At 46.1% G+C, this 14,050-nt stretch overlaps 1 protein-coding gene across 7 annotated transcripts in view; it reads right to left on the bottom strand.

Annotated features, from left to right (window-relative positions):
- The window catches only part of LOC105023490 (RNA-binding motif, single-stranded-interacting protein 3), a 121,968-nt gene that overhangs the window by 21,127 nt on the left and 86,791 nt on the right, over positions 1-14,050 (bottom strand). For all 7 annotated transcript variants that reach the window (XM_034297674.1, XM_020054902.3, XM_020054901.3 and 4 more), the window contains 2 exons: positions 3,358-3,464; positions 807-850 (listed from right to left, as the gene is read on the bottom strand). In XM_034297674.1, the coding sequence (XP_034153565.1) occupies positions 807-850; positions 3,358-3,464 (151 nt within the window). The remainder of the gene's footprint in view (positions 1-806; positions 851-3,357; positions 3,465-14,050) is intronic.

Below are 14,050 nucleotides of genomic sequence, written 5' to 3'. Positions count from 1 at the left end.
AAAGCTTCGTATTTTCATAGTTGGATATGGACGGAAATTGCATTTACTATTTTATTTTCCTCTCTAAAAGAAAGAACACGGAAAAATGTAATCTGCCAAGACACAGCTTTCAGCGAATAGGTCCCATCTCTCTCGGAAATGCAGCATTTAGCAAATCGTATATCCGAGCATCAGCTTCCCATTCCAGTTCCCATTTCTCAGTCTGTTACAATAATCCAGAAGAGTTTTACATGAGGCATGCATCATTTAAAAAATAAGTACTTAATATGGATTCTTATCATTGCAAATTAACTGACGTGACCAAACCAAATTATGCATCGTAGCCTGATAAGAAATGTAGCATGAAAGGGGTAATGGAAAAACTCAACTAACTAAAAATTATTTTTCAGAAAATATCACTCACACATTTCTAATCTATTGTCCACATTAACTGGTCTACTTTTCATAAGCAGTTCTCCTCTCTCACCACTGTGAATATGCATGGACAAGGTTGTGCGGAAACGTAAGAACGTTTTTAAGAAAATGTTCACATTCATAAATCCCACACATGGAAATGATTGTGCCCATGCTTTATGCACTGACGTTTATATACGCACTTTTAGTAAATAGTCTCTCAGGGTTGTGAGTTCAATGCTCACGGTGGGGGCAGTATAAGAAATTATGAACATTTATCAAGCCACTCTGAATCAGTGTGTCTGCTAAATTACATACGGAAATGCAGTACAAGAGATTTGGCTAGAACATTTTAAAACAATATTAAAACATGGAGTAGCAAGTGTGTAGGTTAAAATAAAAAAAGGTCTTACCCATTCTGCATTGCAGTGGGATCGTATGTCAATGCCATGCCGCTCTGAAAGAAGAACAATGAGTTATTGATACAGTGCCTTCAAAACCCAGTGAGTTATTGATACAGCTCCATCAAATCCAATGACTTATTCATACAGGTCCACTGTGAGGAGTGTCCGATAGATTTTCCCTGTTCAATCAAATCAAATAGCCATTTTTTATCACATCTACACTAGCGTCAACACCCTTCACAAATCAACAAGCATGAAACCAAGAATTGTACAGAAATAGTGCTGGCCTTGAAACCGTCTGCCTCAAAGTCGCCTATCAGTGCTTCTTGTATGTGGAAGCCTTGTCCATGTTTACGTTCCCGAACAGATACAGTATCTCACAAAAGTGAATACACCCCTCACATTTTAACAAATATTTGATTACATCTTTTCATGTGACAACACTGAAGAAATGACACTTTGCTACAATGTAAAGTAGTGAGTGTACAGCTTGTATAATAGTGTATAACAGATGATGCACAAGAAAGCCCACAAGCAGTTTGCTGAAGACAAGCAGACTATGGACATGGATTACTAGAACAATGTCCTGTGGTCTGATGAGAACAAGATAAACTTATTTGGTTCAGATGGTGTCAAGCGTGTGTGGCGGGAACCAGGTGAGGAGTACAAAGACAAGTGTGTCTTGCCTACAGTCAAGCATGGTGGTGGGAGTGTCATGGTCTGGGGCTGCATGAGTGCTGCCGGCACTGGGGAGCTACAGTTCATTGAGGGAAACATGAATGCCAACATGTACTGTGACATATTGAAGCAGAACATGATCCCCTCCCTTCGGAGAGTGGGTCGCAGGGCAGTATTCCAACACAATAACGACCCCAAACACACCTCCAAGACGACCACTGCTAAAGAAGCTGAGGGTAAAGGTGATGGACTGGCCAAGCATGTCTCCAGACCTAAACCCTATTGAGCATCTGTGGGGCATCCTCAAACGGAAGATGGAGGAGTGCAACGACTCTAACATCCACCAGCTACATGATGTCATCATGGAGGAGTGGAAGAGGACTCCAGTGGCAACCTGTGAAGCTCTGGTGAGTGCCATGCCTAAGTGAGTTAAGGCAGTACTGGAAAATAATAGTGGCCACACAAAATATTGGCACTTTGGGCCCAATTTGGACATTTTCACTTGGGGGTGTACCCACTTTTCCAAGCGGTTAAGACATTAATGGCTGTGTGTTGTGTTATTTTGAGGGGACAGCAAATTTCTCTGGACAGACGCTCTTGACCACTACTCTGGTGTACGGTGGGGCGTATGACTCTCAGTGAGTGAGGACTGGAAATTACCCATATGGATAAAATCACGTCTCAGTCTAGCCATAGCCTGAAGGGAATCTGACAGACTTGGTGTATAAATGTCTGGCGGAGACGTTCTGGGCTGCTGGTGTGAAACTCCAGCGGTTATATCTCACACTGACAACTCAGCAAAACACCAGTTCAGCTTAGCAAAGGGAGAGCCATCCAGCACTGTTCTCGGTTTGGATTGGACAACCCCTCCGGGACTCAAACATGGGACCCTGTTCCCAAGCCCTGGTCTGAAAATGTGCACCTCGTAGGAAATAGGGTGCCATTTGTCACTGGACTTTTAGCAGTGCTGTTGCGTCTCTCACACACACTCCCTCCTCCCAGATGAGATATCATAATAGGAGTACGTCTGGGCCTTGATTTCAATTTGCCACTAATGAAGAGAAGACGGCACCTCCCATTCTAATGGGTGCCCTGCTGCTGTAATTATTGTGTGGCAGGGAGAGGAGTGGCAGTGTCTGTCTGTATGTGTGTGTGTGTGTGTCTGTGTGTTGTTTGTGGGTCTGTGTGTGTGTGTGTGTGTGGTGAGACAAGTGAGAGAGGCAATAGAGGGAGAGAGAGAGCTATGGAACGAAATGTATGCTAACTTTAAAAGCTTCTGACTTGTTATGGTTCTGATATATTGTATTGTGGTTCAAATATTGTGTATAGTGGCTCTGATATAGTGTATTGTGGTTCTGACATAGTGTATTGTGGTTCTGATATAGTGTATTGTGGCTCTGATATAGTGTATTGTGCCTCTGATATAGTGTATTGTGGTTCTGATATAGTGTATCATGGTTCTGATATAGTGTATCGTGGTTCTGACATAGTATATTGTGGCTCTGATATAGTGTATTGTGGTTCTGATATATTGTATTGTGGCTCTGATATAGTGTATTGTGGTTCTGATATAGGGTATTGTGGTTCTGACATTGTGTATTGTGGCTCTGATATAGTGTATTGTGGTTCTGATATAGTGTATTGCGGTTCTGATATATTGTATTGCGGTTCTGATATATTGTATTGCGGCTCTGATATAGTGTATTGTGGTTCTGATATAGGGTATTGTGGTTCTGACATAGTGTATTGTGGTTCTGACATAGTGTATCGTGGTCCTGATATAGTGTATTGTTGTTCTGATATAGTGTATTGTGGTTTGGACATTGTTTATTGTGGTTCATAGTGTGTCAAGTTATTGTTTTGATTAGAGTCTGTTTCTTACCTCTCCATCTCTGGTCCACAGGCGACCATTCTGGGGGTACTTGCTCTGATTCAACCTCTTCTTTTGTCCTCCATCAGCAAACTTACACAGCAGGGGCTCCACAGGGGCTGAAAGAGAGGAAAGGACAGAGGGAGAGATGGGAAGAAGGTAAATAGAAAGATATGGATGTGATGAAGCAATGGAAGGGAGTGAGAGTTAATTATTCAGTCCAAGACTGGAGAGATTATAGGAAGAGCTAGGTGATATTCTGCTGTCTCTACAGTCAGTAATTGTTCTACGAAAGTCACTGTGGAGAACCCTAAAGAACCCTGTTCAGGGATGACCATCAATTGTTCTCTGAAGTGACGTCCCCCCCTAGGGTTATCGATGGGGACTTGCCCTCTTGGTGCAGAACTTACATCCCTCATGTCCTTCAGCCAGCAGAGATGACTCCGGAAACATTATCTGTGCTTGGTAATGATGAATCATTGCACAACGCCACAAATAGAAAGTGTAAGTTGATACAGAATGAACAGATTTAACACCACAAGAAAGACACTCTTATTCTGCAGAACAAAAGACCTGCTAGAGGCATTAGAGACTAGATGAGTTTCAGAGTTCAACTGGGAACCAGACCGTCTGAATGACTAATGTAACTTGGAGGGTTCATTACTTTATATCCACCCCTGTCCACACACAAACACACACACTCACAAACATGCACACACATGGAAACTCACACAAACACATATACCCACACACACTTGGATAAGTTGGTTCAATTCCAGTTACTTCTCCACTACGTGGATCCCCTGAGTTTGTCCAAAACAAATTTTCTGAAAATGTTCTGTTCTGAAGTAACATGCTACAGCCAGGTACCATCTGGCAGGAACTATCAGCCCCCACCTGGAGGCTAGAACTATCAGCCCCCACCTGGAGGCAGGAACTATCATCCATCACCTAGAGGCAGGAATTATCATCCATCACCTAGAGGCAGGAACTATCAGCCATCACCTAGAGGCAGGAACTATCAGCCTCCATCAAGAGGCAAGAACTATCAGCCTCCATCTGGAAGCAGGAACTATCCAACAAAAATGTAAACCTCAGATCACCAAAAGAAATGTACTCATACTCAGATCACCATATGTGTACATAAGTTTTTAGACCCCTTCCATGAACTGCCACCTTAACGTGATGGAGGGGTTTTAGTACCCGAGTGACCCTAGGAGCTATGTTGTCTAGGGCTATATGCCCCTGGTAGGGTCTCCCAAGGCAAACAGGTCCTGGGCGACGGGTCAGACTAAGAGCGGTTCAAAACCCTTTAATGATGAGTTACATTTCGAGCACCGTGACCCGCCCGGTATGGCGCAGCGGGGGCCTCGACAACCCGATCCCTGGACACGGAAACTAGCTCTAGGGACGTGGAACGTCACCTCGCTGGCGGGGAAGGAGCCTGAGATTCGTGGCTTGGGCTCTGGAACCACACTCCTTGAGAGAGGTTGGATTCTTCACCACTCTGGAATTGCCCATCGTGAGAGGCGGCGGGCTGGTGTGGGTTTGCTTATAGCTCCCCAGCTCTGCCGCCATGTGTTGGAGTTTACCCCGGTGAACGAGAGGGTCGTTTCCCTGTGCCTACGGGTCGGGGATAGGTCTCTCACTGTTGTTTGTGCATACGGGCCGAACGGCAGTGCAGAGTACCCAACCTTCTTGGAGTCTCTGGGAGGGGTGCTGGTAAGTGCTCCAACTGGGGACTCTATCGTTCTACTGGGGAACTTCAACGCCCATGTGGGCAACGACAGTGACACCTGGAGGGGCGTGATTGGGAGGAACGGCCCCCCTGATCTGAACCCGAGCGGTGTTCAGTTATTGGACTTCTGTGCTAGTCACAGTTTGTCCATAACGAACACCATGTTCAAGCATAAGGGTGTCCATCAGTGCACGTGGCACCAGGACACCCTAGGCCGTAGGTCGATGATCAACTTTGTTGTCGTTTCATCTGACCTGCGGCCGTATGTCTTGGACACTCGGGTGAAGAGAGGGGCGGAGCTGTCAACTGATCACCACCTGGTGGTGAGTTGGATCCGATGGCGGGGAGGAAGCTGGACAGACTCGGCAGACCCAAGCGTACTGTAAGGGTCTGCTGGGAACGTCTGGCCGAGTCTCCTGTCAGAGAGATCTTTAACTCCCACCTCCGGCAGAGCTTCGACTGGATCCCGAGGGAGGCTGGAGATACTGAGTCTGAGTGGATCATGTTCTCCACTGCCATTGTCGAAGCGGCCACTCGGAGCTGTGGCCGTAAGGTCTCCGGTGCCTGTCGAGGAGGCAATCCCCGAACCCGGTGGTGGACACTGGAAGTAAGGGATGCCGTCAAGCTGAAGAAGGAGTCCTATCAGGCCTGGTTGGCTTGTGGGACTCCTGAGGCAGCTGACGGGTAGCGGCCCCTCTTTTTAAGAAGGGGGACCGGAGAGTGTGTTCGCGGTCGATGTATCGTCTGTCGTGGTGAAGAAAGAGCTGAGCCGCAAGGCGAAGCTCTCGATTTACCGGCCAATCTACGTTCCTACTCTCACCTATGGTCATGAGCTTTGGGTCATGACCGAAAGGACAAGATCCCGGATACAGGCGGCCGAAATGAGCTTTCTCGGCAGGGTGGCTGGGCGATCCCTTAGAGATAGGGTGCGAAGCTCGGTCACCCGGGAGGAGCTCAGAGTAGAGCTGCTACTCCTCCACATCGAGAAGGGTCAGCTGAGGTGGCTTGGGCATCTGTTTCGGATGCCTCCGGAACGCCTTCCTGGGAAGGTGTTCCGGTCCCGTCCCACCGGGAGGAGACCCCGGGGAAGACCTAGGACACGCTGGAGGGACTATGTCTCCCGGCTGACCTGGGAACGCCTCGGTGTCCCCCCGGAAGAGCTGGAGGAAGTGTCTGGGGAGAGGGAAGTCTGGGCATCTCTGCTTAGACTGCTGCACCCGCGACCCGGCCCCGGATGAAGCGGAAGAAAATGTATGTATGTAAGTTTAGACCCTTTGCAATGCCACTCCAAATTGCATCCTGTGTTCTTTGATAATCCCAGAGATGTCTAAGTAACCAGGTAGAAATGACCTTTTGATGCTCTTATAGAGCTTCTGAGGTTTTCTGAAGAGATGGGAGAACCTGACAGAAGGAAAATCATCTCTGAAGCTCTCCACCAATCAGGCCTTTATGGCAGGGTGGCATGACGGAATCCAGGCCGTAGTAAGACATTTGACATGCCGTCCAAAGGACTCGGGGTGTGAGGATAAAAATTCTCTGGTTTGGACCAAAATCAAAGTATTAGGCCTGAGTACTAAGCGCTACGTCTGTCAAAACATATGACAAGAGAGAATGGGAGAAACTGTGCAAATCTGCAAAGCTGTTAGAAGCATACACAAGAGGCCTCGAAGCCTCAAAGGCACTTCTAAAAAATAAATGAATAAAGGATGTGATTATTTTCATGTACAGTACAGTACGTGAGATATATATTTTCAATTAATCTGCGTCAAATTCCAAAAACGTCTTGTTGCTTTGTCATTATGGAGTACTGTGTGCAGATTTATGACCAAACAAATGCTCAATTAAAGTACCGGTAAACCTCTAAAAGAAGAAAATGTGGACAAAGTGAATGGGTCTCAATACTTTCCAAAGGCACTGTATGTAAAATGGCTGGTCAAGCGGGATAGAAGACAAAGGTCGAAGAGAGTGAGACAGGAGAAAGATACAAAGACAGGGAGGGGAGAAAGAGGGAGAGGAAGAAGGTGGAGAAAGAGAGTGAGAGGAGACATATTTCAGAGGAAAGAGTGCAAAGGTCGTCCAGCAAATAGGACTCTGGTCAAAACTAGTGCACTAAATATGAACTAGGGTGCTTTTACACACATACAGTCACTCCAGGACCTTTAGATGCTTCTTATGGAGTCACTCCTTAGTTGCCCTGGCTGTGTGTTTCGGGTCGTTGTCATCCTGGAAGACCCAGCCACGACCCATCTTCAATGCTCTTACTGAGGTTGTTGGCCAAGATCTCGCGACACATGGCCCCATCCATCCTCCCCTCAATACGTTGCAGTCGTCCTGTTCCCCTTTGCAGAAAAGCATCCCCAAAGAATGATGTTTCCACCTCCATGCTTCACGGTTGGGATGGTGTTCTTGGGGTTGTACTCATCCTTCTTCTTCCTCCAAACACAGCGAGTGGAGTTTACACCAAAAAGCTCTATTTTTGTCTCATCAGACCACATGACCTTCTCCCATTCCTCCTCTGGATCATCCAGATGGTCATTGGCAAAAATTCAGACGGGCCTGGACATGCGCTGGCTTGAGCAGGGGGACCTTGCGTGTGCTGCAGGATCCATGACGGCATAGTGTGTTACTAATAGTTTTCTTTGAGACTGTGGTCCCAGCTCTCTTCAGGTCATTGACCAGGTCCTGCCGTGTAGTTCTGGGCTGATCCCTCACCTTCCTCATGATCATTGATGCCCCATAATGTGAGATCTTGCATGGAGCCCCAGACCAAGGGAAACTGACCATCATCTTGAACTTCTTCCATTTTCTAATAACTGCGCCGACAGTTGTTGCCTTCTCACCAAACTGCTTGCCTATTGTCCTGTAGCCCATCCCAGCCTTGTGCAGGTCTACCATTTTATCCCTGATGTCCTTACACAGCTCTCTGGTCTTGGCCATTGTGGAGAGGTTGGAGTCTGTTTGATTGAGTGTGTGGACAGGTGTCTTTTATACAGGTAACGAGTTCAAACAGGTGCAGTTAATACAGGTAATGAGTGGAGAACAGGAGGGCTTCTTAAAGATAAACTAACAGGTCTGTGAGAGCCGGAATTCTTACTGGTTGGTAGGTGATCAAATACTTATGTCATGCAATAAAATGCAAATAAATTATTTTAAAATCATACATTATGATTTTCTGGATTTTTGTTTTAGATTCCAATCTCTCACAGTTGAAGTACCAATGATAAAAATATAGACCTCTACATGCTTTGTAAGTAGGAAAACCTGCAAAATCGCCAGTGTATCAAATACTTGTTCTCCCCACTGTATCTGTTCGTCCATCTGTCTGTTTGTCCATCTGTCTGTATGTCCATTTGTCTATCTGTCTGTCAATCTATTTGTCCATCTGTCTGTATGTCCATCTGTCTATCTGTCTGTCAATCTATTTGTCCATCTGTCTGTCTGTCTGTCTGACAGACCCTCTTGTCTATCTGAAGATCTGACAAACCAGGGTTGTACAAAGACAGACCAGACAAACTCCACCCCTCCTCCTTCCCTCTTCACTCCACTTCCTTCCCGATACCTCAACAACGCCTCCATATTTCACCTAGACCCCTCACACACACACCCCTCAGAGAGACAGACAGAGAGACAGGCTGTGATTCTAGAGTGTGTGTGGGTGTAAGTCCAATCATTCAACCTTTAAGTCAACATTATCTTTTAAAATTACCCAAACATAGTCACTGCAAAACACTGTGTTTTACACACACACACACACACACACACACACACACACACACACACACACACACACACACACACACAGACAGACATAAACAAACTCAAACAAACACTGTATGCACACACACATTTAAAGGCACACAAACACACACACACACACAAATATATTTATATGTATAATGTACATACACATTAGTAAAGTCAATGGATGAAGGAGGAGGGGGAGGGAAGAGTTTCCTGGAAACACCTTATTAAATCTCCTGGGGATATCTCTCTCTCTCTCTTTCTTTCTTTTTCACTCTCCCACTCTCTTACTCTTTCTCAGCATATCTGTGTTTCTCTCTCTCTCTCCTTGTTTGACTGCAGGAATCAACACAGAGGATGCATGCAATAAAACACACACACAACTCACACACACTAAGAAAAAGTATAAACTTTGTAGTTCGATCTCTGAATGCTGATTGGCTGAAAGCCATGGTATTCATACATAATATTTTTACTATTCCAATTACACTCACCTAAAGGATTATTAGGAACACCATACTAATACTGTGTTCGCCTTCAGAACTGTCTTAATTCTATGTGGCATTGATTCAACAAGGTGCTGAAAGCATTCTTTAGAAATGTTGGCCCATATAGACAGGATAGCATCTTGCAGTTGATGGAGATTTGTGGGTTGCATATCCAGGGCACGAAGCTCCTGTTCCACCACATCCCAAAGATGCTCTATTGGGTTGAGATCTGGTGACTGTGGGGGCCATTTCAGTACAGTGAACTCATTGTCATGTTCAAGAAACCAATTTGAAATGATTCGAGCTTTGTGACATGGTGCATTATCCTGCTGGAAGTAGCCATCAGAGGATGGGTACATGGTGGTCATAAAGGGATGGACATGGTCAGAAACAATGCTCAGGTAGGCCGTGGCATTTAAACGATGCCCAATTGGCACTAAGGGGCCTAAAGTGTGCCAAGAAAACATCCCCCACACCATTACACCACCACCACCAGCCTGCACAGTGTTAACAAGGCATGATGGATCCATGTTCTCATTCTGTTTACGCCAAATTCTGACTCTACCATCTGAATGTCTCAACAGAAATCGAGACTCATCAGACCAGGCAACATTCTTCCAGTCTTCAACTGTCCAATTTTGGTGAGCTCGTGCAAATTGTAGCCTCTTTTTCCTATTTGTAGTGGAGATGAGTGGTACCCGGTGGGGTCTTCTGCTGTTGTAGCCCATCCGCCTCAAGGTTGTGTGTGTTGTGGCTTCACAAATGCTTTGCTGCACACCTCAGTTGTAACGAGTGGTTATTTCAGTCAAAGTTGCTCTTCTATCAGCGTGAATCAGTCGGCCCATTCTCCTCTGACCTCTAGCATCAACAAGGCATTTTTGCCCAGAGGACTGCCGCATACTGGATGTTTTTCCCTTTTCACACCATTCTTTGTAAACCCTAGAAATGGTTGTTAAAATCCCAGTAACTGAGCAGATTGTGAAATACTCAGACCGGCCCGTCTGCCACCAACAACCATGCCACGATCAAAATTGCTTCTTTCCCGTTCTGACATTCAGTTTGGAGTTCAGGAGATTGTCTGGACCAGGACCACACCCCTAAATGCATTGAAGCAACTGCCATGTGATTGGTTGATTAGATAATTGCATTAATGAGAAATTGAACAGGTGTTCCTAATAATCCTTTAGGTGAGTGTATGTTGGCCACCAATTCATAATAGCAATTAGGCACCTTGGGTTTTGTGGCGTATGACCATTTTACCCTGTCTTGCTTTTGCTGTTTCGGAAAAGTAAACAAATGTTTCCTATACCAATAAAGCACTTAAATTGAATTTAATTGAAATGTAATTGAAGGAGAGAGAAAGTGAGAAAGCGATATTGACTGAGAAAATTAGTGCGACTGAGAAAGAAAATGAGAGAAAGAATAAACAAAGAGTAAGAGAGAGAGAGAGAAAGGTTGAGAAATTGTTTTTAAATTTGTGTTTCCTTTCAATTTCTCTTTTTAAATTAATATTTCATTTCACTTTTGTTACTCATTATTTTCTTATTTTCCAACTTTGGCAATGCATTGAAATGTTTCCTTCTCCACTAAAGACCTTCAAATGTAGTTTTAATTAAGATGGCAAAAGATACATAAACCATAATGTAGATAACAACCGGTTCATTAAAGACACCCACCTAGATTTAGGGTAAAGGTAATCCTTGGATCCCAAATGAGCAAAAACTGTATGAAATTCCCATCTGACACCGACAAGAGTACTGGATAAGTACTGGATGCAAGTGGGATCAGATGTCTACTGGGATCAGACATCAACTGGGATCAGATGTCAACCAGATCTCTTTCAAAATATATAACAATTTGAAAAATTTTTGATCTATGCTGTGTCGGATGTAAACCAGATCCCAATGTATACAAAATAAATACCTTCTTTTGTCAAAATAGCTGCTGTATTGGAAAGCAAGCATGGCGCAAATTCCCTTTCGCTGTAAATGCTTACATTTTACATGCATTTTTGTTGTATCTTGGTCTGTACATTTCTACGGTCTCCTGGTTAGTGCTTTCATAATGATGTCAATGATTGAAAATGTTGAGAAATAATGGGAAGGGTTGTCTGTCTGGTTGAAACACAATACTCATATCTCTCTGTAATGGGCTCTCTGTCTGAGGTTAATTCTGGCACGTTCATTTGTTTCTTACATCGCTTTAGAACAAGTAAGTCTACGAAATCTCACTTCACACAGAACGTCAGCTGTTGGGATTGCGAATGAAAATATTCTGATGAATTATTCCACTTCCTTAACACAACAGTCCTTCTATATAAGCCCGACCACTACACCTCGCTATGAAAAAAACCTCGGATGTCTCTGACGGAAATGTCTTAAAACACACTTTCGGAAACATTTCCCCCGTGCACCAACAGGTGTCCCGAGCTCACCGCGGCAGTTGAAACGTTGTTTTAGGCCAATTAATTTTAACTCTGCTCAAACCAGACAGGGAAAGGCCGGCTGGGAGGTGAGTGCTGAAACAACCTGAACCAACGGCATGACAAAACAAATGGATTTATATAGGATATTATCTACTGAGTGACGCAGTCAGATCCGGATACGGGAGACAACGAGAAGGGAGGAGAACGGAGGTTACTGTAGGATGATGATGATGTTAAGACGTAGGAAAAGGAGAGGAAAGGAAAAGGAGAACCACCAGGCAGGGGTCACTTCAGATCCAGAACCACAACACCATGGATGGGCTTATTTAGAACCAGAACCACACCACTATGGATGTGTTTCTTTAGATCCAGAACCACACCACTATGGATGTGTTTCTTTAGATCCAGAACCACACCACTATGAAGGGGCTTCTTTAGATCCAGAACTACTCCACTATGGATGGGCTTATTTAGATCCAGAACCATACCATGATGGATGGGCTTATTTAGATCCAGAACCATGCCACTATGGATTGGATTATTTAGATCCAGAATCATACCACTATGGATGGGCTTGTTTAGATCCAGAATCATACCACTATGGATGGGCTTATTTAGATCCAGAATCATACCACTATGGATGGGCTTATTTAGATCCAGTTCCCCTATATTTCATAGGGCCTTCTTCAGATCCAGAATGTTTGCTCGTGAGAGTGATTGGAGCTTGTGTGCCTTGTGGACGCCGCAAGCGTGCATTCTCAAAACGTTTGCCCAGGCAGAAAGCTCTAACCACACGCGTTCCCATAACGTTTGCCCAGGCAGACAGCTCTAACCACACGCGTTCCCATAACGTTTGCCCAGGCAGACAGCCCTAACCACACGCGTTCCCATAACGTTTGCCCAGGCAGACAGCTCTAACCACACGCGTTCCCATAACGTTTGCCCAGGCAGACAGCTCTAACCACACGCGTTCCCATAACGTTTGCCCAGGCAGACAGCCCTAACCACGCGCGTTCCCATAACGTTTGCCCAGGCAGACAGCTCTAACCACACGCGTTCCCATAACGTTTGCCCAGGCAGACAGCCCTAACCACACGCGTTCCCATAACGTTTGCCCAGGCAGACAGCTCTAACCACACGCGTTCCCATAACGTTTGCCCAGGCAGAAAGCTCTAACCACACGCGTTCCCATAACGTTTGCCCAGGCAGACAGCCCTAACCACACGCGTTCCCATAACATTTGCCCAGGCAGACAGCCCTAACCACACGCGTTCCCATAACATTTGCCCAGGCAGACAGCCCTAACCACACGCGTTCCCATAACGTTTGCCCAGGCAGACAGCCCTAACCACACGCGTTCCCATAACGTTTGCCCAGGCAGACAGCTCTAACCACACGCGTTCCCATAACATTTGCCCAGGCAGACAGCCCTAACCACACGCGTTCCCATAACGTTTGCCCAGGCAGACAGCCCTAACCACACGCGTTCCCATAACGTTTGCCCAGGCAGACAGCCCTAACCACACACGTTCCCATAACGTTTGCCCAGGCAGACAGCCCTAACCACACGCGTTCCCATAACGTTTGCCCAGGCAGACAGCCCTAACCACGCGCGTTCCCATAACGTTTGCCCAGGCAGACAGCCCTAACCACACGCGTTCCCATAACGTTTGCCCAGGCAGACAGCCCTAACCACACGCGTTCCCATAACGTTTGCCCAGGCAGACAGCCCTAACCACACGCGTTCCCATAACGTTTGCCCAGGCAGACAGCCCTAACCACACGCGTTCCCATAACGTTTGCCCAGGCAGACAGCCCTAACCACGCGCGTTCCCATAACGTTTGCCCAGGCATACAGCCCTAACCACACGCGTTCCCATAACGTTTGCCCAGGCGTCCACTCTGCGAGATCCCACTGTGTTCCAGCAGGCCTCTCTGGTTCTCCCTGGGTGGGGGTCACGCATTCCTCAGGCCCGTCTCTCTGCTCCACTGCTCGGCTGCTCGGCTAACCAGCCCCTCCCCGCCCCCTCCTCAACTTCCCCTGGGCCCTACGCAGTCCACAGCCTCGTCACCCTGCTACCCTGCGCAAGGCAGTGAGCGAGAGGGAGAGCAGGAGGGGGAGAGAGAGGGAGAGAGAGACAGAGAGAGATGTGTGTCCTAAATTATTATGGGGTTCGACACGTCACCAACGTGATGTGCAGTGTGTGTGACAGGATTGTGTGTGTGTTTTTGTGCACTTGATGTTGTATGTGTGTGTTTCTGTATACGTGACGTGTTTGTGTATGTGTTTTTGTGTACGTGACGTGTTTGTGT

The sequence above is a fragment of the Esox lucius genome, chromosome 16 (assembly GCF_011004845.1).
Source record: "Esox lucius isolate fEsoLuc1 chromosome 16, fEsoLuc1.pri, whole genome shotgun sequence".
In the NCBI taxonomy this organism is placed as follows: domain Eukaryota; kingdom Metazoa; phylum Chordata; class Actinopteri; order Esociformes; family Esocidae; genus Esox; species Esox lucius.
This window is presented reverse-complemented; position numbering and strand designations above follow the sequence as displayed.